Source organism: Caloenas nicobarica, chromosome 3, assembly GCF_036013445.1.
Source record: "Caloenas nicobarica isolate bCalNic1 chromosome 3, bCalNic1.hap1, whole genome shotgun sequence".
In the NCBI taxonomy this organism is placed as follows: Eukaryota; Metazoa; Chordata; class Aves; order Columbiformes; family Columbidae; genus Caloenas; species Caloenas nicobarica.
The window spans coordinates 8,452,341-8,477,424 of NC_088247.1; the positions used below are offsets into that span (position 1 = coordinate 8,452,341).

Sequence of the window (25,084 nt, forward strand, 5' to 3'; positions counted from 1 at the left end):
AAATGTGGTTGGGAAGGACGAGCTGCATGTGCGTGAGGGGAGGCGGTGGGCAGCCCAGCGCGGGAGCGTGTCCAGCGCGTTGTCCTTCCCACTGGTGGCACAGCGCAGGACCGCGTGGTGCGTCAGGCCTGCGTGAGCCCCCGTGTCTCCATCTGGGTGGGTCACAGGGCTTTAATCTCAGATGTCTCCCTTGGAGTGAAAAACAAACAAAAACCCAAGAGCGTGCAACCCTGAAATTCAACACTGAGGGGAACAATCTCAGAGGGAAATGTAATTTTTGGCATCACCTGACTCGGAGCATATGATCATATCACTTTATTATTTTAATATAGGCCTTTTGTAAGACCTGCTGGAATGACAGAGAGATTTCCACCCTCCTGAGAGACGGTATCTTGGTGTCCCATCCGAAGCAACACAATATTTGAAGAGGAATGTGCAGCCCACACAGAACACAGTGGGAGAAGGCTGGTCGTTTGTAGCTTTTGCGGGGTGTGGGGAAGAAAGAGAAGGCAAAGTCCAGAAGTCAGAATCAACTGTGCTTACGACCACAGACAACTGATCGATTAAAGTGGCTTTACTTTGTATGTTTGTTGTTTTTTTTTTTTTTTAAAGTTGCAACCCAAATTCAAAAAGCCTCATAGCTTGCTGAAGTGGGTACAGTGATTTAAATTCCAGAACTCTTGCACAAACTAGCTGCCTGGTCCAAATGGGAAATGCTTTTGTCTGAAAAGGCTTGACTTTGTTCCATACAGCTATGAGGGTCACATTTTTCTCACCTGCAGATCCTGAAACATCCTTTCTGAAACACACAGCTTCAGCCACGCCACGCTTTGCTTCTGCCATCCCCACTGTCATTTCAATACAAAAAATAAAAAAGGAAACATCCCCAAACCTCCCTCATTTCTTGGCATAACCCAAAAGAGTCCATGTTTCTCTTTTTCCATGGCTGCGTCTCCCAAGTCTCTTTACAGACAATAGCAGACTAATTATAACCACGGGTTTAGCAAATCCCCATGACAAGTCATCCTTATTGCGGTTGAGACAGTGTATGCTGAAATGACAGGGACAAAATCTGCTCCTTTCCCACATGGAAGTCTCTTGATGGGCTTGTTACAACTGCAAACCAGCCCGGCTGCTTCTCCTGAGTCATGCAGGGGACACCAAGGGCCCGAGCGTGACTTTGCAGCTGTGGCAAGGACTTTTGTGACTGAGATGAGAAGGAAGGAGAGGGGGAGACTTTGCTTGATTCAGGGCTCATTCAGCTGACCAATGTTTTGGATGCTTTGTTAAAGAGACCGTGAGAATCAGAGCAGAGAAAGAAATGAGACTCTGGGAAAAATTAAAAGAGATCATTCAATCAATGACATCTTTCAAGACACTTACCTGCAAGAGCATTATTTCTAAGTTCCTCTTTATCAAGACATGGAATGAAAGACTGCACCCCTTTCCAGGGCCCGCTCCCTCCCACGTTCACAAGAACATTTCTGTTAGTTAAAAATTTACTGTCTAAAATTACAGGACAAATACCTTCAGGAATGAAAAAAGAAAATCTGCATTAAATGGTGAGATTTTCTTCAAAGCAAGTCCCAAGGGCAGTGCCCACCTTAACTCGTGTGTTGTATTCGCTGTTATTAATATTATTTATCACTGATTCTTGGCTGCCTGCATTTCCTGTGCCCGGGCTGGGAGGGAAGGCTGCCTGCAGACTTCGTCCCACAGCACACACATCCTTTCCTTTTGCCACATCCTTGTCTCCCAGGCAAAACAGTGCCAAATTTGTGAACGTGGAGGAACACAGAACTACATGTGAATGGTGATCACTGGACACCAGACATGCATCCATTCCCCAAACTGGTTTGTCCCAGGCACCGACCTGGGCAGAAATTGTTTGGGGAAAAAAAAAAGTGATCACACGATTAAAGATTGTAGCAAAAAGTAGATCCAGAGAAGGAAACTTTATGTTTGGCATTTTCTATTTTCCTCTGTGTTTGACTTTGAAACAGCATTTAAACTTTTAATATGGGTTTTGGTATTCAGTATTTAGGGTATCTACTTAAATGAAAAAATAAACACTCCCTGCATAAAAGGAGCATAAATGTTGTAGCACTCAAATGCAGAAATAATAGATTGAAAGCATCTTAGTGTCTTTAATCTTAACCTTTTGAATTTTTTTTTTTTTGTTCAAATCTTTCTTAACAACCTATCCCTTTTTTTGGTTTGCCTGTTAAAGCAACTTTTACTGGGAACTGCCTCCTTCAAAATGTTGCTGAGGAAGTATTCAAATTCAGCATTTAAAACCGACAAAAAGAAAAAAACCACATATTTTGGTTGCCAGATTCACTAAGGCAAAACATTTCACAAAAAAATGTATCATTAATCTATTGTCAGAATGCATTTTTAAGTCTTTGGGTAAGGCTAGGGCTGTATGGATCTTTTTGGAACGGAAAATTCTTACATACTGCATTTCAAAGCGTTTTCTATTTTTCAATGAAAACGTTGATATGCATATAAAATCTATAGTTTTATTGAATGTTATGGTTGAAATGAAAGTAGTTGGTTTTGGAATTCTGCTTTGCGAAATGTTTCTTTTGTGCTTTTGTTCCTTCCTTTTTTTTGTTTTTTAAGTTCCATGTGAGGAAAGGAAAACTTTTGTATTTGGAGTCTTCTTGAAGAGAGAAATTTCCATTCTCTCCCATCTCTATTCAGCCCCTCTCGGCCAGGATTTCAAAAGTGTTTCCATTTATCGGTGGTTTTACTCGGAGCTCGGCAGGTCCCAGCCCCCGGCCAAGACCACCAAAGGGAGGATCTTCCTTCCAGCCAGGTCAGGGCTGAGGTGCTTTACCAGGAAAGCGCATGTGAGAAACTTACTTTGCTGTTGCTTTTTTTGAGTTAAAAAAAAAAAACAAAACAGGATTATTGTGGTCTGTAAAGACTTCCAGTACTAAATTCAAAGGAAGCTTATTAGTTCATTGTATAATCTGTGTAAAGTGTCCAAAGAAGCTTAATTCCTCTGTTCCCTTCCCTGAGCAAACCGACAAACAAACTGGCAGCTTTCGCCTTTGGTTTTGAAACAATGCTTTCCACTGAAGCTTTAAAAAGAAATCTAATCCCGCACAGTTTCTTCTTTTCTCAGCTGTTATAAAAGCTTATTTAAACACACACAGCCCATTTGATGTGTCCTTTAAAAGGGAAATGGTCCTTTAGCATAGAATGAAGAAAAACCTCCAGCAACCAGCATGTTGTTCTGTTTTGTTGGGTTTTTTTTTCTTTACCTTTCCACATGGTCAACGTTGCCTGCCGCACCGACCCCTCCAATGGTATAAATTTTCCCATCGTACACCAGACTGTTGTGTCGACACCTTGGGACCGTCATGCGGGACACGAGGTTCCAGTTATCGAGCAAGGACATGTAACACCAGACATCGGCCAGCGTGACCCCCGACTCCATGCCGCCTGGCGCCGACGTGCGGGCGAGGGAAAGAAAAAGAGGGAGAATTACGTGAGATCCTGGAACGGCTGCAGCTTTGCACACAGCAATCAAAGCCGGTTACAAAGTAAAAAAAAAAAAAAATCTTCAAATGACATTTGACTAATTAAAATAAATCACCCTCAATACTGAGCATCTGTTCCGATGATGCATATCTGTGTCATTTATTCATGCGCCCCAAAGGCTGCTTTTTTTAATAAGATGACATGAAGAAATCAAGATGTCAGACTATGAGGGACATGTACATAGGGGGATAGACCCTTTTCAGTGTTCATAAATAACTTCCAGTCTATTAAATTACTGCAACACTTGCAAGAAGGTGTCAGGAGGCAGAGCCTATCTTGGCTTGTGAGACACAGGCCAGTTTGAAATCTCAAATGATTAATACAGTGAGGGACTGAAGCAACACATATATGGGCACAATAAACTCAGTGCTTGCACTGTAGGCTTCATGTCTAATTTTCAGGGACAAACGTCTTACTTATTTTCGTTTGCTTATAAAGGAAAGAGCCAGCTGTACCACTCCTGTAAAACAGTTCAAGATGCTCCATTGAAATATTTATACCGGTCATTTTTAAACTTTTGACTGAAGCTTCCAAGCTAGTCACTTAGTGGGTGTCTTTACTATCCCCATTTTGAAGCACGAAGAGGTGAAATGACTTATTTGAGACCACACTAGGAGTCAGTGGTTGAGCCAGGAAAAGAAACTAGACTCAGTTCTGTGGTTTAATGAGAAAACCAGGCTTCCTCCTTGGTATTTTGCTCTCCAAACCTATGCTATGCAGTGTAGGGTCCAGTACTTGGAGCTCGAATGGGGTTCATTCCCACTTCTGTTGGTTCCCCTTCCCTTTTTCCTGTGTCTTGTATGTCTGAGCAAAGCAAAATATCCACCGACACTCAGCTAGGTTTCCAGCCATGTGTCATTTTCAGTTCTCCTGTTGTAGCCACCGAATACCATCAGGTCACTCGTCCAAATTCAAGGGAAAGAGCTGAAATAAGCTTTGAATTTAGGATTCAACAGCTTTTGTTAGCGGGTATGGCACAGCCTAATGTGGCTCCACATATTGGAAAGTACCTCAGCTAAGAATAACTAAAAGTCAACACCTCAGAAAAGCCTCCACAGAAGGCTTTCGCTCCAGTGGCAAAATGAGCACGGGCAAAAAAACCATCAAGAAATAATTTCCAATCAATCCTTAGGGCCTCTACGCAGTATTAATGGAATTTAACACCACAGGCAGCAATTTACTGCGGAAAATGCAGTGAGAGAACTCGGCGAGGGAAAGGCAACAGCTGTAACCCCTTACTGGTCCTGCCTGAGGCGCCCGCGCTCCCAACTGCATCCTCGGATCGCACACGTCTGAACCTCCCTGCCCAGGCGACTCTTTTTATGATCAAACCTCCGCTCAGCTGCCATCGAGCATCCCTGCATCGCCTGGTGGGAATCGCTTTTCCCCCTCCAGCCAAGCAGAGGTACCACCAGACTGCAAAAAACCAGACGGTGTGATGCTGGGGGCACAGCGGAGGCAGCTGCTTGGGGAGTTAAAGCCTTTTAAGGAGCGTTGGTCTCAGTTTCATCGAAACTAAGAAGATTACAGGGCTAGTGACTACTGTCAAAAGAGAGGTCTCAAAAACAAGTACAAAATGTGAATGCTCCTGTAAGCAAACACTGTAAGTGTAGGTCACATATTCAGCAGCTCAGCCCGTCTGCGTCAAATTCCGTAACCCACCATTTAGACTCAACTACAGCCAGTGTTTAAAATTGTGTTTCTATGGCAGTGAAACCTCTTTGCATGCTCGATGGTTGTCAGACCTATTTTCTTCATGTTGCAACTGCAAAATATTGCTGTTGACTGCTATGAGGGAATGTTAATGCTGCAGAGAAATGAAGAATGAGAAAAGCAGGGAAATCCCTCTTTCTCAACCTCCCTCCTACTTGTCTTTTTTTTTTTTTTTCCCCAGAAGCAGCTGGGTAAAACTCCCACATGTCCTTCTTTGTTTGCACTGCCAGCGTTGTAGGAGGAAACTTTTCTCCTAGCCCAGTGAATCTGGGGGATGAATGGACTGAGAACAGCTTTGCAGACAAAGACTGGGGGAAACTGGTGGATGAAAAGTTTGACATGAGCTGGCAATGTGCACTTGCAGCCCAGAAGGCCAATCGTATCTTTTTTTATGATGAAGGTGGTGAAGCACTGGAAGATGCTGGCCAGAGCAGCTCTGGATGCCCCATCCCTGGAAGTGTTCCAGGTCAGGTTGGATGGGGCTTTGATCAACCTGGTCTAGTGAAAGATGTCCCCGCTCGTTGCAGGGAGGGTTGGACCAGGTGATTTTAGAGGTCCCTTCTGAGCCAAACCATTCTGTGATTCTATGGTTCTATGAAATCTGCTGCTTACCTGAGAGATAGATGTTGTCCCCAGCGCTGACCACGCTGAAAAACTCTCGATCATAGAAGGGCAGGCTGGCCAACGGGTACCACTTGTTGTTTTGAGGATTTAAGCAAGTGACCGCTGTCAAGGCACGTTGATTCATGCCAATCATCTGACGACCCCCAACTAAGACTATTACCTCAGCCACACCTAGGATTCAAGTAAGAAAAATAATACTATTAAAAAGTGACATCTCTCAACCACGCAGGAACCTATAAAAAATACTCGTGATTAAGGGTAATTTTAATGTATCATATATAAATCTGTTTTAGACTGTGCAAGCAAACCAGGAAGGGTGAGAAAAGAGGGAGTGTGTGGGGGGAGCGGTGGGTGAGGAACGACACTATGAACATGCTTGAGAAAACTTGGGAGGGTGTGTGCCATCTGGGCAAAACTTGAGGGGGAAAGAAATAAAAAGCCAGTTCCAAGTAAAGATGTCCGTCGACTTCAATAGTCTTTGAATGAGACCTGCATGGAGCAAATTCCTGGAGAAAATGGGAATTTTGTCAAGGATTGTGATGGGTTTGGAGACTGGCCATTATCCAGGGAAAGTGTGTTTGGACTCTAACCTGAAGAAGATGTTCTCACACTAAAACTAATGTCTGGAGGAGATTTATGCGATGGGTATGGTTCTTCATTCTGATCTTCTCTCTGCATATCTGCATACACTCTATTAACATATAATTTTCTGCTCTGTGTGTGTTTTTGGTTTTGTTTGTTTGTTTATGTAGACGATGTGCTCAAGCCATGGGTCAGGGTCTTGGCATCCCAGGTGCTAGGAAACCTGACGGAGATAGACCCTGCCCTAACGTAGTTATTAACTGAGATTTACCCGTATGTGAACAGCTTCCCAAGACCGTAACACACAAGGCGTACAGACAGCCAAATTTTCTGTTTGCGCAAATGAGCGAAACTTTTCAAATCCAAATCCCAGAGTTTTTAGTCCCATTTTACAGCCAGAGCTGAGTCAAATCTGATCTGAGTGTTACTCCAGACTCACCCCCACAGCGACGGGTCGTGGTTTAACTCTGGGACCTTTTCTAGCTCCAACGCCAAGAGTCAAGTGCTGGCGACAGTTTGGATTTAGCATTTAGCAGAAGTGTTTAAAATCCTTCTGCAGCAATTGTGAGCCCCAGTGCAACTTGTTGCCAAGAGAGGTAGGCTCAGAAGCAGGACCACGAGGCCTTGAGATGGAAGGAACTGCGATTTCGGGAGCTGTGCTCGTGGCGGGACCCGATGCTGTGATGTGTTACGGTGCCCAGAGACACGTGTGCGCAGGCGGGGGCGTCAGAAGTGCAGAAATGAGATTGCCAGCAGGAGAGATTAGGAGCTGCAGCGGAGCGAAATGTGTCTTCAGAGCAATGGATTATCGTCATTCTTCATTAACGTTTTCAAAAAATATATTGGTGTCATTCAGGCAAGGTTACTCTCTTAAAAGTTATTAAGTTAAAGTGCTTTACAGTTTTAAATAAATATTTCTCAGTAACAAGAGATCATTATTTTTGTGCCATACCAGAAAATCTAATCACCTGTGCAAGACATAACTTGATTATAATCAATGACCTCAAGAGGGCATGTGACATGCTGCAGCGAGTCCACAAAGGATGTTTAGAGATCCTTTGTGCCTACATGAATGCCGTTGATATGCAAAATAACATGATTCTATATAATTAGACTCTGACCTAAAAAACTATAATCACCCTCTCTTACCCCGAGAGAATCACTTTTCCCTCATCAACAAGCTTCTGGAAATGGATCATATTACACCTACAATTTTATATACATAAAATAAGCACTTTTCAAAAATCCCTTCAAACATCACACCATTAGTTGTCTTCAATGAAAGACTTTTTAGGGTAGATTGTTATTGAAAGTCCTCTACACTTCATCCTTCTGAAAGGTACCTTGATGAGGCATCTCCAGAAGCTGCAAATGCCGCGGTTTGATATGCCATCGCCGTGCCGCATTAGCATTAGTGGCAGAGATGGAAAGTTTTGCCTGGCTTCGCGATTGTACTTAGGGGAGGCAGAAGTACAGGCAGCATGTTAAAACAATTCACCTGCTTCATCTGACTCCTCCTTGGATGCAGTGTTCCTACGTGATACTTGTACTACTCTCTGTTCAACAAATATTTCGGATATTTCTCACACTACCATGATGCAGGCTGTGCTGGTGAGTTGGGTTTCTTTCATGTATTTTTCCAAAAAGGAAAATGCATATGTTCCTCAGGTGAGAAGCTTCTTGAAATGACATGGCTCTCCATAGCTACTGGGTTTTTAAAACTGAATATATCATGTGTGGTCCATTTGTTCTGGAGGCAGCCAATAGCCCGAACTGGTACTATAAGACTCATGGTAGGAACGTAATGTATTTCCATAGGCTGTGAAAGTGAAGCTGTTCTGTGACTATTAATCAGCTGCTCCCTGCAGGAGGCTGGAGTGTAAAGAAGCAAATTTGTCACCTGTTTTTGCAGCTAGAGAAACTGAGGCACAGAGGGCAAGGGGCTCACTTTCAGGACAACAGGGACATGTCACGGTCTCTGGCAAAACTAGTAATTCCCCAAACTTTGGCACCTTAAAATCTAGTTTCAGAAGCATACATTTCCATACCCATGTCTGACCACCGGGAGAAGCTCCTCCATGCTTGAGCGAAGCAGAAATGGAAAAATTGAGCTTGAAATATCACCAGACTCCAAGAAAGAGCCAAAGGAAGGAGCCATGGTCCATGCCCCATCGCAGGACATGTCTTGGCCGTGCTGGGAACTGCCAGAGCTGGAGTCACTGACAGAAGTTTTGCTTTACCTGCAGAGAGCCTGGGCCGGGTCCTCGGCGTCTGCATCTCCTGTCGGGCGTGCGGCAGCATGTGATAACGTTTGGCTTCGTTCACCAGGTCCCGGCAAGCCTCCGAAGACTTTATCAACTCCTCGTTGTCAACGACGTTCAGCAGATAGCTGGGATGGATGAAGGGGAGGCGCACCACCGCCAGCAACTCTGCAGCGTACTGGGATGAAGGGAAAAAATAATAACACCCTGCAGCCTTTGTGCCGGAGTTCAGCCCCTCGGCATCTCCACCTCCTCCCCTGAAAACTGTCCCGTTACCCAACCTGGAAAGACACTTGTCATGGACGCTGGATACAACCCCTGCCTAGAGATCAGGTGGGACAGAAACAACACAGCCCTCAGCGCTCCCCGACCCAGGCTGGTTTTGGTCCCAGGAGACTGAAAATAAACTTCAAAAGGTGGCAACTCCTGTTATATAGCACTGTGTGGAGGGGTTTTTGAAATAAAAGCTCATTCTGAACTCAGGCTGAATATAACACCGTGTGCCACTGGAGACATGGAGTAAGTTTTGAGTTTTCTGAATCAACCTTGAAATGTGAGTGTGGTTGTTGCACCGTAAAACAAACAAACAAACAAACCAACCAACCAAGTCTTTTCTGGCACTATAAATGTGAAACAAAAGCTGGTAAGTAGGGTGGATTTCAGCAACTGCTATGGCAGAGACTGAATACTATCAGCCAATTTGCTAAAAGACTTTTAATTAATAGGGTTTATTTGTTGGTGAAACAAATAAAGTACTTCTAGATTTTGGGGAAGTCAGACTCCAGAGGGTGCTATACAAATACTGACAGTAAGTTTCATCTTCTAAATAAATACATTAAACCTCAGAGAGCAAAGGACACCCAAGCAAATGAAGCTGTCTGTCACTGAACACGGCTTAAAGGAGAACAAAACCCCAAGAGAGAAAACTGCAATCATAAAACCAAGAGTCCATCCCCAGATTATTCTTTTTATATATAATTGGTTATATCACTACACAGCACAAGAGTACAGTGAAAAGCAGAGGAATAGGAAAATGTGGTTCTCAAGAAGGAAGGCACACAAACAGGACGCAAACTATGGGTGCGCAGCAAGAAAAGTTAATCATCTGCTGTAATAAATATTCATATAGCCGCAGCATCCAAAGATCCCAACTGGGATTGAGGCCAGGATGCAAATAAATATTTCTGAGGTCCGTGCGACTGGTGCTGAGAAACACTGGGTGCCAGCAGCATCTGCTGGCCCGGAGATGCCTCCGGTCTTCCAGAAGCTACTTGGCTCTCGCTCTGTGTTCCAGCAGCGTGTCTGTCCCTGCAGCCTGTGACAGCCTGGTCACAGCAGGAGCAGGGACGGGAACGGGGCAGGGATGTGGCCTGAGCCAGCTAAGGGGCTGGCCGGGCAGGTGGGCATGCAGTGACGCCCAGGATGGCTTCCAGGGCTTCCCCTTTCCCCGTCCAAACTGAAGAAGCAGGCTTCATTTAGGAGGAAAACAGGATCTCTCCTCCCGACAGCAGGTGGAGGGAGGTGATTCTGCCCCTCTGCTCCGCTCTGGTGAGACCCCCCCTGCAGTTCTGTGTCCAGCTCCGGAGCCCTCAGCACAGGACAGACATGGACCTGCTGGAGAGGGGCCAGAGGAGCCACAGGAATGATCCGAGGCTGGAACAGCTCTGCTGGGAGGACAGGCTGAGAGAGTTGGGGGTGTTCAGCCTGGAGAAAAGAAGGCTCCGGGGAGACCCTAGTGCGGCCTTTCCGTGCTTAAAAGTGGCTTGTAAGATGGGGACAGACGTTTTAGCAGGGCCTGTTACGACAGGATGAGGGGTGATAGTTTTAAACTAAAAGAGGGGAGATTCAGGCTAAACATGAGGAAGAAATTTTTTACACTGAGGGTGTTGAGAGCCTGTCCCATGTTGCCCAGAGAGGTGGTGGATGCCCCATCCCTGGAGACATCCCAGGCCAGGCTGGATGGGGCTCTGAGCAACCTGAGCTGGTGCAGATGTCCCTGCTCGTGGCAGGGGTGGCACTGTGAGAGTCCCTTCCAACCCAAACTACTCTATGATTCTATGATCCTAATTCACACCGTTCTGCTGTCGGAGAGCCACGTCAGCCCCGTGCAAGTTCAGTCAAAGCAAGGATGCGACGACCTCGGGGGGAGCTGAACCCCACATGGCAGCAGGGAGAGGACCATATCTCAGCCCCCTGCTCACCAGCCCTCCTCGACACCGGGGCCAGCAATTTTAGGTACAGCCCGAAGACTTTAGATCTGGCCACCCTGCAGCTGTTTGTGGATAAAAAAGAGAAGTGATGCAAAAAGGCACAGAAAAATAACAGTGCTCTTCTTCTGGAAAAAATCCCATGTGAGCGGTGAGTCCGTGGCTCATCGCTATTACCTTCAGCACAGCACGGGGCTCAGTAGGGCTTGATATCACTTCATCAGCCTCCAAACTAGAAAAGAAGACACTCTTCCCTTGCTGTAATCTATTTCTAAGGCACTTTCTAGGAGGTAAAACGGCTGGTCCCCTTTTCCCTGGAGTCACAAATGTCAGGCACTTGGCTGCAGATATCTTAATGTCATTAAACGGTACCTCGTGGGAGAGGGAGCAGTGGACATATGGCAGTGGGTGGCAAAGCTCTGATTTCAGGAAGTGCTTTTTTTAACAAGGTTGGGGGCGTTTAACCTTACACGGGAGCCAAGACGAAACGTGGCATCGGGACATGGGAATAATGCAGATAGCGAGTATACTGGGAACGAGCCAGACAACCCCCATGGGGGAGGTTAATCCCCACTACAGGTGGCTCAGGAAGCAGCAAGAGTCGCTAAAGGGCAGTTTAAATAAAGTCGTAAAAAGCTGTAAAGCGGAGCCAGTACCTTCTCTCAGTGCGGTGGGACACGGCAGAGCTGCCCGTGATGCCCCCGAGGCAGGTCTGCGCTGGAACCAGCCGTACCACGAACCAAGAGAAAACACAGGCGCAAACCGTGGTGCCAATAAATTAGGACACGGGGTTCAACAGACACCACGATGTCCCAAAGCTGGGTGTGAATTAGCATTGGGAAGAGAGCTCCTCTCGGGCAGGGACAGACAATTCCCACAGCCCAGCAGAGCGATCACCTCCATCTCCCACCTTTCCCAGAATAAATGGGGCAGCGCTGGTGCCGGAGCACGGCGAGCTCTCCCTCCCGCTCGCCTACCTTGCTTTAATTAGATAAGTGAGAAAATGTGATTCTGTTTCTCTCCTGGATTTCCGCCCCCCTCCTTTCTCTCCTCTTTTGTCTGAGCTCGTGGTTTATTTTGAAGGGGAATAATAATTAGAACATGTTGCTCCCTTTCATCAGCTTGAAAGTTAATGTCACATATCAAAACTGATGTCGCTTTTCACTCCTATTTTTCCCTTTGCTCAAACAGCTGGAGAAAGCCAGCTGTGTGTGTGTGTGTGTGTGCGTGCACGACCTCGCACACTCGCGACTCCGGCTCGTTGCTGATGGCATTAAGGGTACATATAATCGCAGTGTTTTTCACCAAGGGATTTGTAGAGTATGTACCATCGTAGTGTCTCCAGAAGACAGGAGAGGCTTTTATAAACCAAAGGCTTTTTGTACCAGCTCTTTCAAGCACTATAGTGAAGGGTGAATTTCATTTAGCCTCGCTGATTTAAGAATATTCAAGTGATTTAGGCAATCAGCAGCCTTTTTCTTTTGGATTCTCCCTTATGAAGGCTTCCCAGCTCTGTTAGCTATGATTGTACTAAATATCCTGTTACTATTATCCTTTTCATTTAAGACTGGAATAAGCATCGTAAAGCATTTCAACCTCCTTACCATCTGTTATTTGCTCTCCATTCTCTCTTGTCTTTCCGTTGTTCCTTATACAGCTATGAAATATCGACTGCACCTACTGATGTTACTGGTTTTTATTAAAACAGCAGTATATCTGCGCAGGGCACGTTGCCAAATTCAGCAGAAAACAACCTCCGGTCCCTGGAGTTGCAGTTTACACCTGTAACTCAGGGTGTTTTCTTCTCGCTAGTCAGCTGCAGGCGTTGGCTGGACAAGTAGAAATATTTCTCAGGTTTTTGCTGAGGATCACTTAAAACTACTCTACAACTTGCATCACATGCCTGGGTGAAGCAGAGAATATTAATGTCCCTTCTGGCCTAAAACTGGGAGTTATCAGCTCATAGACATGGGAGACCACGCCTCAGCTCCTTGAAAATGGACACCATTATGTGAAAATCTAATGAATTTATTGCTTAAAATGCTAGTGAAGTTTTTGAACACTGTCAGGACTGGTGGTTTTTTTTTTTCAGGTGACATGAACCTTAGCATAGCTCCCGTTGGACGAAGAGAGCTGGGGTTGGTCCATAAACTCCTTGCTGAGCGATGATGCTCCTGGATGCCCTGCGGTGCCAGGCACAAGCGGGGCGATTCTGCAGGAGCCAGGGCGCTGCCACCACAGGAGCAAAGGCTTTTTGGACAGTTACTGGGGACACAGCAGAGCTTTTTGAGAGATGCTGTCTGGCCTGTTCAAGGCATCTATTTCACTGATACCAATGTCGGTGGCTGAACTGAAAGCAGAGTTTTCAACCAGCCCACAATCACAAGCGTGCTTCATAAAAAACAGGGAAGGAAAAAATCTTAGGCGACCTTATCTTTCCTTAATTACCTAAACATTTTGTGGGAGAGATTCGGCTCTAGATTCAGACACCTAACTAGGTACATACAAGCAAATATTTACTTGTCAGCTAGACATGTGTAAACTCACGTTATAATTAATAGAGGTTTAGTCAACACACTTAACAAAGTCCCCGGAGCAATCTGAGCTGAACGGCTGCACCACTCGCAGCGAATATCAGTGTCCCCTTCTGGCCTGGAACTGCGAGCCATCAGCTCTGGGGAAGGGGCCGTGTTCCTCGGACCATGCCTCAGACTGTGCCACATTAATTTGCCTACAATCAGATGTCAACCCAAACTGGAGGGTGATTACTTCTTCCGTCTAGTGGGATTTTTGGCGTCCACTTGCCCTGGGTGCTGTGCTTGGGTCACAATCACGTGAGGGAGTCTAAATGTCATCACTGGGTCAGCGGTGACTCAGGGGAATATGTGATCAATGGGATGTGCTACACCATGAAGCTGACTCTTTCAAGACTTTCCCTAATGAGTGGTTCATACACAAGTTTTAGCCTGGAGAAGGCTCCGGGGAGGCACTATCGTGGCCTTTCCACACTTAAAGGGGCCTTATAAGAAAGATGGGGACAGACACTTTAATAGGACCTGTAGCGTTAGGACAAGGCGAAATGGTTTTAAACTAAAAGAGGAGAGACTCAGACTGGATATAAGGAAGAAATTTTTCATGTTCAAGGTGGTGAAACACCGGCCCAGGTTGGCCAGAGAGGTGGTGGATGCCCCATCCCTGCAGACATCCCAGGGCAGGCTGGACGGGGCTCTGAGCAACCTGAGCTGGTGCAGATGTCCCTGCTCATGGCAGGGGTGGCACTGGGTGAGCTTTGAAGGTCCCTCCCAACCCACACTGTTCTATGATTCTATGACAAGGTACTCCCATCTCGGCAGGCAGGCCCAAGCTTGAGCAAACTGGGTTACAAAACAGTTGTTTTTGTTCCTGGCTGGTAGTTTGAGTGAGGACATTTACTTTGCTAAACTTTTTGTGACATTTCTTCTCCTACTAATTATATCAGTATTATGAACACTTGCTTGCAAGTGGGCTTTGTTCTGGTATCTTCTAAGTCTCAGTTACAAAACCGTCTTCAGTATCACATTAAAAAAAATCTTTTTATGCTCAAATCTCTAATCCAGTAAAATCCTCACAGGTATTCTCCGAAAGGACTCTCACTGTGCTCCTGCATAGACTTGGGCTACAACAGTAAACAGTTAGTTTTAAAAGGAAATATGTTTACTGCTACAGAGTGAAATTTCCTGCTCATTAAATGCTACACTGGAAAGCTCTCAAGATTTTTAACATTTTTGAAGTAATGCCCAGAGAGGTTAAAATAACGTTTCCCTTATGCCTTATAACTCATCTGTCTAGTTTACTGTTCTTCCTACAAAGGACCCTTTGTGCTATCTGCCTAGAGAAACAGGCTTCAGCTAAAAATACAAATACAGAAGTTAGATTATCCACATTACGATAGGGTTTTGCTACAATAAACTGCTGTTTCAGCTCTTTATGCATAACTCCAAGGGAATTTTTAAAAACATTATGAAGCAGGAGTGTATTCGATTCATCTGAGAGCAACGAAGGCGATCTGTCATCTCACATAAACCTTGGGTTCGGACTCGCCCTGTGTCTCACGCCAGCCTGATCTGAGAGCTGCAGCAAGGACCTCCTTGGATGGAAGAAGGCGTTGGGGATGGATCTGAAGCAACATCAGCTCCCTACTGCGTAAACCTCCTTCAGGTGAGAAGAGGGCACTCTAATTAAAATAAAACTACCCCAAACCCTCAAAACGGCAGATGCCGGCCCTTGATACCTACCCCTCGGCCAGGTATGAACCGCCCAGCTGGCCCTGCCGATGGTGGCCGAGCAAGAAGGTGCTCTGGAGTGGAGACGTGAGTGGTCCCTCCCCACAACCACCTCCAGCCCAGCCCAGGCTTCCCCAGCAGGTTGCCTGACCTGATATTCAAAATATTGCCAGCTCCAAGTTTCCAAGCACAAACCCAGCTCTCTGGTGCACTCGCTGTATTTATTAATCACGCGTCTTGGAGTTGCAGTGCTGCCTTGGGATTAAACCAAAAGGCTTGGTAACATCAGCCGACAGTCTCACAATATGATGAGATAAACACAGGGCAGAAAATCTGGTTTGCAGGCACTGGTGGCTTGGTGACGGGATGCCACGTGCATAAATCTCGAGCCTAGCAAGAAGGACAGAGCAGCCTCTCTTTCTTCCTGAAATAAGGTTTCAATGTGACGTGTTTATGGCGGTAGAGCTGACTAAATGCTGTAATGTCATCAGTGCCACATAAAGCTAACTGCTGTCCTCTTCTCTGAACTGTTTGCACAGGGGCAGGTATTTCTAGCAGTAAGATGATGAGAGCTTTTTAAATACACAGGAAGATAAATCATTGATCCACTATGCTTGGAATTTACCTGATACTGAGGCTTAAAGAAACTCGAGTCTCACCATGCAATCTCTGTCTTGCTGCCTAAATAAACCTCCTAAGTTCCCTCAATGGTTACTACAGCGGGGAGACGTTTCTTTTGTTTATGGGCAGTCACCTATTCAAACACCCGTATGCATAGAGATGTACCTCAAACACACGCTGCCAACACCAAAATGGCCAAAGCTTCTATGATGCTCCACAAAACCAAGTAAACTCCTGATACATCCATCCTACAACACACTGACGCACGAATCCATGTGCGATAAGTCTCCAAAATGCTTCTTGCCTATGGTGTAAATCTATTTTTTTTCTGAAGATCCATCCTGAGCGCTGGGGCCATGGGCAGGACAAGGCAACGCAAGTGACCACATGTGAGGAGTTAATTTCAGATATGCATCTTTCTAAGGCCACTGCTTCAGCAACAACAGAGAAATATTTTGTAAAAAATAGGAAAATATGTTGGAAAACCCACACATTAAGAAACTGAGAGGACTGGGAAACAAAGAAACTCCTCAAACCAATTTAAACTTCTGAGAAATAATTCAGCAGATTTTTAGTGAAGGGTATCCCTTTAAAAAAACTTTAAAATTTAGTACGGGGAGAATTTAAGGAACTGCTAATGTCACCTGCACTCCTCTTTGGTTTTTGGTTTTTTTTTTTAATTTTTTATTTAATGCAGTTTCTTCCTCCAGTATATAACTAAGGGCATGATCCTGCACTGATTCTGTTCCTGCTGCTGCCTTTTCTTCTCCCTCTCTAAGCCTGTACCGGCTCTGACTGTGTCTGCAAAAGCTTCATTTAAATCTGAGCTCTTTGAGCAGCCCGTCCCTGGGAAATCACAGGGGTTACTACTCATCCCTTGCGTTTTTCACTTTCAGAGAAATTGGAGCTTCTTGCACTCTCATTATGGCATCTTTTTGAATTTGTCTGCTTTTCCCACAAATGGATTTCAAAGCATCAGAGTTGTCTGGGCTTTTCAAAGAAGCCTAATTGAACCATAATAAGAGTGTTAGAGCCTAATTCACTTAGGCTCTCTTGGAAGCTTCCTTTTCATACTTATTCCAGCACTGCTTTCTTGACGTCTAATGACCTTAAGTAAATTGACCAATTAATTTATTATTTTGATGAACATAAGTAATTTGTAAATGCTGGTATTGGGCATCGGCTTCTGAATGTATCATTACCTCCTTGTCACTGCAGAGTAGAGCTGGGTTGTGCTTATTCCTTGTCAGATTCTCCATTTTCTTGGAGCAAGCTGCTCTTCTGTGTAACTTTAGAGACCCTTTAAATGTGCCTGAGAAATGACACTACCACCTCAACAGCCTAACTGGGGACCAGGGATCTTCCATCTGCTCTCTCACGGTTACCGATCCCTTCTCCTCTGTAGGATCTTGCCTCCAAATTGCCATTCGCTGCCAAAATATAACTCATTGGTATTTGTAATATTTTTGACATAAATAATTTTCTTCTCCTCTCCGTCACCTTTCCTTACCCTCACTGACAGACACGGGGCTTTCAGGTGGGCTTTGTGTTTGCTTAGACTAATTTGCCTAATCTAAAACTCATCCCAGTGGTCCTTACTGTTGTCACACCCCTTGCACCCTTCCAGACAACTCCTCTCCTTGGGGCTTCAAGCACTTGTAGACATTTATCCCTCTTTAGCTGCCATTAGACCAAGTCATGCATATTCACATCTTTTTTTTTTTTCTCACATCAATTCCTTCAGTCTTTTAATCATTTGTGTTGCTCTTCTCCAAATTACCTCCAATTTGTCTACACATCTCTGGTTCTCAGGCACCATGAAGATGCTGTTGAGACAAACCTGCCTCTGAGGACACAGGTTCATAGAAGGCTTCTTAATGCCTTTATGGTGGAGACATTTCATTTTGCTGCTGGACACTGTGATTCTAAAGAGGGTTTAAAGAAAGGGCACACAATTACATCCTTGCAGAGTGCAACAAGAGTTGACTGCCATTCAGCCGAGCCTCTCAGCTGTCACCCGTGGCTGCAGTACCTGCCTCTCTGCCAGCGCTGCTCCGGGCGACTTATTCAAATCCTTGTCCTCTTTTCACTTCTTGTCCCCCCTGAGCACAAGAGGGAAGCTTCATGCACTGGAGTCTTGTTTTCCCAGCCTTTCTCTTATTTATAAACACGTTGCTATGTTTTTTATGTCAGAGAAAACAGATATGACTTTGGACTTGGAGCCGAAAGCGGGAAAGTTTCCAAGGAGCTTTGGTACATCCGTGCTATGGGTTGGCAGCACATTGTTGCACACCCAGCACCTTCACAGCTTCCCCATCCCGAGCTAACGCCGGGCACGATTGCAGCTCTGCGCAGCTCCGGCTGTTGTTTGTACCAGTGGAAAATACGTCTTGTTATCCACCAGATCCTCCCAACAGCCCATGTGGGAGGCATCACTTCCCTCCAGCTTATAGTGTAAGAAATGGGGGCAGAAAGGTGAAAAAACCTGCCCAAGGCACATTGAGACTGCTTAGGGCCTGGCAGGAATCTTTGCTTGTTCGGATGGCCCAGACTGTGCTGGTTTCCAGCCAGTAAAGCCTCCGTTATACAATATATTTTTTGCATGAGCTCACTGGAGTTGTAATAAGCTTATCAAGGGGATAACTGTTAGGATAAATCCTACAATCTTGTCCATCAGTCAGGAAGATAAATACGTAGAAAAATCCAGTAAATTCAGCTTTTCCAGATGTGTCAGTCGGCTGCTTTCCACTCAGTGACAAGCAATCAGGAGGACTACCTACAACCAGCACCAGTGCTGGAAATTACCCACCTAGCCCAGACCTCACAGCACAGGTTGCATCTTTTGGTTAAACCGATTTTACACGACTGCACTACCAGCAGCGCTAAAATAACTCCATAAATGTTACCGTATGAGCCGGCGCGCAGCTCCAGTGCACTGGATCCAGTTATTTACCAAATCCTAGCTTAACACACGTCATTCTCTGAACTGCCTCTTTGCCTTATGCAGATGGATCAGTAACCTTTAAAGCACTGTTATTCTCTCCTTGTAACAAGGCTTGGGTGCTGTTTATCCTAATGCCTCAGACCGTAAGCGCTGTAAGACTTTGTATGAGCTCAGTTTGCAAAATTAAAAGTTGGCCAGAGCACAGCTTTTCAACTCGCCTTGCAAGCAAATCCTGGTTCCTTCCCTGCCATTGCCCTCCAGCCTGGTGGGGAAAGAATTAACAGAAGCAGAAAGAATTCAATACCCAAAGAAGAGCTTTTAGAAAGGCAGAGAAAAGCAGAAAGGCAGCAAACTCAACGCCCTTCCAGGAGAACAGGAGGCTCAGCTGCAAATCTGCTTCCCTGAGGTTTTCGGAAAGGGATGGCATAAGGGACACAAGTGGTGAGATTTACTGTCCCCAGGTGTAACTTGCAACCCAGAGTGACACAAAGCCATTAGAGCACAAGGAGTTTTGGAGGGCTGCAGCTGACCTGGGGGCAGGGAATGCGAATTTAGAGAGAAGGCTGTTCCTCCTGCCTGGCTTTGCCAGGAAAGATGGACACACAGGTGAGATGAGGGGAACAGACCTTTCCCTGTTTGTGCTAGACATCCACCTTTGGGACAATCAGCAATGCAGCGCTTAGAAGAAGCTGCCAAAGAGGCACTTTAATCAGCCGCTGTTGGAGCTATTGAGAAGAAAACTCCTCTAACGTGACAGGCAAAGGGAGATGGGGAGAGGGAAGATGTGAAGAAGGTGTGTGCCCTGGAGATGTAGGTCCTGAGAGATTTAACTGCCAGGACTGCCTTTGGGAGAGAGAAATAAAACTTGACCGGTCACTGGAGGAGTGCAGCAGAGCAGGAGCGATGTCTTACCCAGGTGGGTTTGGGGCTGTTGCAATTCATGGCTAAAACTCCTCCAGCAACCCTCCCAGCAGATCCCACCAGCTGGGTGCAGAAGCAACAACCCTGTTGCTGTGCTGATGTCTGCCACGTGCTGGCTCCTCACCCCAAAGAGCCCAAAGAGAGCTGAGGGAATCCACCTCACCAAACTGTGGATAAAGTCAAAATATCCCTGCACAGCTCCCGTGAGAGGGTCCACCCTGTGTTCAGCATTGCTATGGCTGCCCAGTTCTGCAAAGCTCTGAGCATCTCATAAAATCATAGAATCACAGAATGTCCCGAGTTGGAAGGACCCACAAGGATCATCGAGTCCAACTCCTGTCCCTGCACAGGACAACCCCACAGGTCACACCGTGTGTCTGAGGACGTTGTCCAGTCTCTTCTTGAACACTGTCAGGTTGGGGCCGGGACACCTCCCTGGGGAGCCTGTTCCAGTGTCCAGCACCCTCTGGGGGAAGAACCTTTTCCTAATATCCAACCAATCTGATGGGAGTTTGGGCAGTTCCCGGCATAGTGGGCCTTGCCACAAACCAAGCGCAAATTTTCACTCATCATCTTTATCTGAAATAAGATGATTTAGGTCTATCTTCCTTCTTATCCACCGTCAGAGCTGTTTGTTCCTGGGCTCTAAAAAGGCAAAGTCATTATTGTAAAGATGGTGCTTTTCATGGTAAGTATGAGTTCCTACTTTTAGAAAATAAGCACCTATTTAACTAAGGGCTTTATAACAGATCAAGCAGTGCACAGAGTACAAAAAAGTGAGAGCTATGATCCAAAGAAACTAGTTTAGTGGTAAGATTGGGCATGAAAATAGTTATCTGCTTGGTATCTTTAATATTAATTTATTCAAGACCCTCATCTCTGGATAAATACAAATTAAAAATTAAAAGCCCTTGTAAAGTAAGGCATGAAACCAAAGCACCACAGAGAAATTTGGAGAAGCAAATAAAACTGCCATCATAAACTACAAAGGCACTGCAGAAGCAGGGCAGAGGGGAAGGCAACTCAGAAATAAAAAAAAAACCAAACCACAAACAGAAAACCAATCCAATTTCAACACAGATGGAAGAGAGGAGATGGTGATGGTGGCAGCAGTGGGAGTGGGGCAAGAAAAAACCCACCACTTAAAAAAATCAATTCATAACATCACCACAGGGATATCACCAGGGACATCTTCTGGTCCCAAGGACAATCAGCAGCCTCCAAACAGTCCTTCCTTCCAGCTTTTATCTGGAGACAGTGCTGGGCAAAGTAATATACTCAGTTTCTTAGTCAAGAGCAAACTGTATAGCTCAGATGGTTGAGGAAAGGCCAGCTCTAATAAATATATAATACCCAAGGGGTTAGCTAAGCAGCCAATAAAGATACAGATTTTTTTTTTTTATGTACTGAAGTTATACTCATTCAGTATGTGGCATCAAAAGAAATAGATTTTCTGACAGATTTTTATTTCCCACTGTTACTAAAACGCATTCCCTTCTTAAAGCAGCATCTCACATGACTCTAATCCTTCCCGATTTATCTCTGATTGAGCCTGCAGCCAACATCTCGACGCCCTGGCTTTGTACCATGCATGCCACAAATGAGATTTTGATTCTAAATGATCAGACAGGGGGATCAGATTTTAAAATTACATGCATTTTGTGCATAGCCTGCATTCCCTTTCTCTTTATATGAACTGCCCATCCCATCTCCTACACACCCTCATGTTTAAAATTGCATGGGGATGGTTTCTGTTTTAAAAGAGGCATTCATGGGAACGGAGCAGAATGAGGCTGCCGAGATTGTTTTTACCTGAGCTCTGATTGCAGCGTCTTTCTTAATCCACTTTATCACTGTTTCATACACCAGCTCCTCCGCTTTGGTGTTCAGGCTGTCATTGGACATGTAGGAAATGAAGTCGTCTTTTGAGATATTAAGGATCTCTTCTTGGTTTGCCACCTCTGGGAAAATCTGCAGGGCGTACGCTTTGGCCATGTTGTAGAGTTCTGTGCACTGCATGGCTTCAGCCATTGCTAATATTCCTAAGCAGTTGCTGGCAGTCAGCTGTTTTTCTAAAAGGAGAGGGGAAAAAAAAAAAGAAGAAAGCAAGTGAGAATTATTAAAAGCAAGATTCACATTTTTACCGAAATTATGAAAAACCTCCAACCCTAATTAATTCTGGGGAGTTAATCAAGAAGCAGCACCCTGAGTTACTTTAGGATTGGGGTTTAAAGTAGAAAATCAAAATCTGTCTTAACAGCTGAGCCTGGAATGCGGAAAGAAATGCACTTTTGGAGTTTGCTTTTCGTGTGAGCCTTCACGAGGCACCGGGGAAACCTCCTGACATAAGTGTCTGGGGCTTCCCAGGGGACGGGAACCCAGCCAGGAGGCTGCTGCTGTTCCTGCCGCCTACCATGTCGCTTTAAGGAACAGCAAAGATGTAAAACGCCAGAGCAGACACTTAAGAATTAATGCAAACAGCACTAAGGACATTTCTGAGGATGCTGCAGTCGCTTTATGATAATTTTTGCCCTGTTCAGCTACTAAGCGACTTCAAATAAAAAAAAAAAATCCTCCCCCCGCCTTTTTTTTTTTCTTTCAAAGGAACTTTGTTGCTGCTGAATGTGATGACATCCCTTATGCAAAACACAGATTATACTAACGCCTTCTGTTAAATGTTGTGTAGTGGGTTTCAAAGAAAATCATGCACAGAGGAGACAGCATTATCTCCTACCCAGCAAACAGAAGTAACGGCGCAGTGTGTAGCTTCGTGTTTAAAGCGTGCTACGCCATACATTCGACTGTACTTTTTTCCTTTTCAGATATTCTGAAGAAAAACCCACTAATTTCAGACATTTACAAGAGGAACTCTCAGATTCTTCTCGGCTTTTGTTAACCAAGCCACTACTAATAGGCAGAATATATTCTTTTAAGATATAGGACCAGGAAAAAATAAATAAATGAGCGAGAGACAGACTGCAATAGATCACAAAAAGCATCAGTACCAGTGGCAGGCACTGGCAGAGGAGAAGTATATCACATTTGGGCAGTGTCATACCCTAGCACACTGCTATTTCAGAGCACTGGACAGGAATGTGTGATATCCCCACATCTCTTCAAACACAACTCACACCAGATTGCATCTGCTGGAGATGCTCAGGGATTTTTCCCTACAACCAGCTTCTGTCTCCATCAGATTTAAAACCTGCACACTATCGAGATGTGTCTTTTATTAAAATGGCATTATGACTTTTTTTTTTTTTAACCTGGCATGAGTTTAGGAGTTTTGTGTTTTGTGCTGTTTTTCCTCCGAACTCTTTTTACTTTCTTTTACAGATCCAGCAATCTTCAAACTAGGTTATCTCATTTTGCATCAGTTGATTGTAGTGACTCCAAGGAGCCCGTTTCTTCAGGCAGACAGGAGCAGCAGCACTGTTTGCTGTCAGTAGATTTTGTCACTCAAAGACTGCCCAGAGACAGGCTGCAAACTGATAGCTATGAAGCACAAAGATCCCCAAATTTATGCTTTTTTTAAAAAAAAAAAAAAAATCAAAACCCTCTTCCAGGTTCCTCGGAGCTGTCTGTTGGCACAGTTTCATGTATACATATGGCTGGGGGTAAAATAATCACCTAATGGAGCCCAAAACTCTCATGATTGCTTGGCAAACTCTCAAGTCAAAGACAAATCTGACACTGCTCCACCTTATCCTCATGGGGTTTATAATAAAGGTAATAATCAAGTGTGACTCATTAAGCAGCTGTTTACACGATGGAAAAGACTTGCAAGAATGAGTCTTTGCCTTCACGGGACTGGGTCTGCCTTGATCGGGAAAGGTTTGCATCCCATCCCCAGCTGAGCCTGAGGCGTGGAGCAGAAAAAACACTGGTCGTCACTGGTTTCTTCTGGTCTGGGCAGGTTTTTCTCCTTCTAAGAATGCTGGGTGACTGCTGCAGCCTGGTACGCTGGTGTCCACCCAGTCCTAGCTTGTCCCTTTGAGCGTCACTCTTTCCTCTTCCCCGAGAAACCGCTCAGTGGCGATCCCAAATTATGTTATCCCTGCCCACATCAGCAAGCGTGACAAGGCCATTGAGAGGGGGCCGCTGGGGAGATCCAGGTTGCGGCATGTTCAGGAGGCTGCTGATGCCGATTCTAAGATTCTATGACTTGTAACAACGTATTTTTGTGATGTTTCACCTTGAGTCCTTTCAGAACATGAGCGCTGACCACTAAGGTACTCCCAGTGCTCAAGGACAGTTCATAACAGACTTAGAAGTGGAATTTAAGGATATCAGATGTAACCTAGTAGGTTGTCCCCGGTTTGACACAGTGCTGGTTAGCATATTTGTATTTATGTCGCAGTATTGCAGAGCAGTAGCCGGTACTCTCCACTTGTCTTAGGCATGATTTTGGAATGGGGTCCTGTGTGGAGTCACCATGAGCTAATCAGCCAGGCAGACTGCTAAGACCGCTCTTCTGGGAGCAGGATGACTCGAGATAAAGTCAGAGATAGACGGCACGTAGGAAGGACTGCTCAGCGAGATTGCAGTGACAGTATGAGGGGAGCTCAGCGGTTGATGTAAGCCCCTCTGTGTGCATTAAGCACTGTATTTTCACTCAGAGATGCTTTCCAGATCATGACTTGGTTATCACTAAAATTAGCGTAAAGCGTGCATTTCCTCATCATACTTTGCAAACATTCTGATGAGATCTTATTCCTCAGAAATTCCTTCTCGTGTCAAAAGCACATCAAATTGGGAGATAGGTGGAAGAATTCTGGATGCATTCATAATCCAAAGGATTTCAGTTTCCTTGTAAGAGTGTTCCTCACTTCTCCTTATCTCCAGATACGGTGGATGCTTCAGTTTCTCCAGTGCTGGGCAGCGTGGTTCTCCAGCTGGCTAAAAATTTTCTACCTTGGCTAAACAAAAACTTAGCCATAATACTTTCTCTCAAATTCATAGGGACCATAAAGGCCTCTTCTCCCCTCGGGTGCATATGCCTCTTCGTGCAGGTCTCATCACTGGTTCAGTTTTTCTCACAGCTTCCTCTCGTACTCTTCGTAAACTTTGTCTTTGTGCCCTTTGCCCAGGAGACCAAGAAAATTCAGAGCTCCCGCTTTTTCCTGTTCTCCTCCATGAATCTAACAGGTTCCACTAACTCCTTTAGACTTAAGGAAGAATACTTTGATTTTATCTGCAGCAGGCTGAAGCACAAGCTCAGAATTTGTTCATTGCTGTGATGGGGGTCCCTCCATAACGGACCCAAACTGTGATACTGATGAATCTCCTGAAATCCGATTTGCGCCATGACTGTGATGATAGCATAAAACAAATATGGAAAAAAACCCCAAACCAACCCCTCAAGTCTTCAGCCGTATGGATGGAGGAAATACCTAT

At 45.2% G+C, this 25,084-nt stretch overlaps 1 protein-coding gene across 3 annotated transcripts in view; it reads right to left on the minus strand.

The window, feature by feature from the left end:
* The window catches only part of KLHL29 (kelch like family member 29), a 409,076-nt gene that overhangs the window by 27,919 nt on the left and 356,073 nt on the right, over nt 1-25,084 (minus strand). For all 3 annotated transcript variants that reach the window (XM_065631175.1, XM_065631172.1, XM_065631174.1), the window contains 4 exons: nt 21,500-21,759; nt 8,712-8,910; nt 5,878-6,060; nt 3,273-3,453 (listed from right to left, as the gene is read on the minus strand). In XM_065631175.1, coding sequence (XP_065487247.1) covers nt 3,273-3,453; nt 5,878-6,060; nt 8,712-8,910; nt 21,500-21,759 — 823 coding nt within the window. The remainder of the gene's footprint in view (nt 1-3,272; nt 3,454-5,877; nt 6,061-8,711; nt 8,911-21,499; nt 21,760-25,084) is intronic.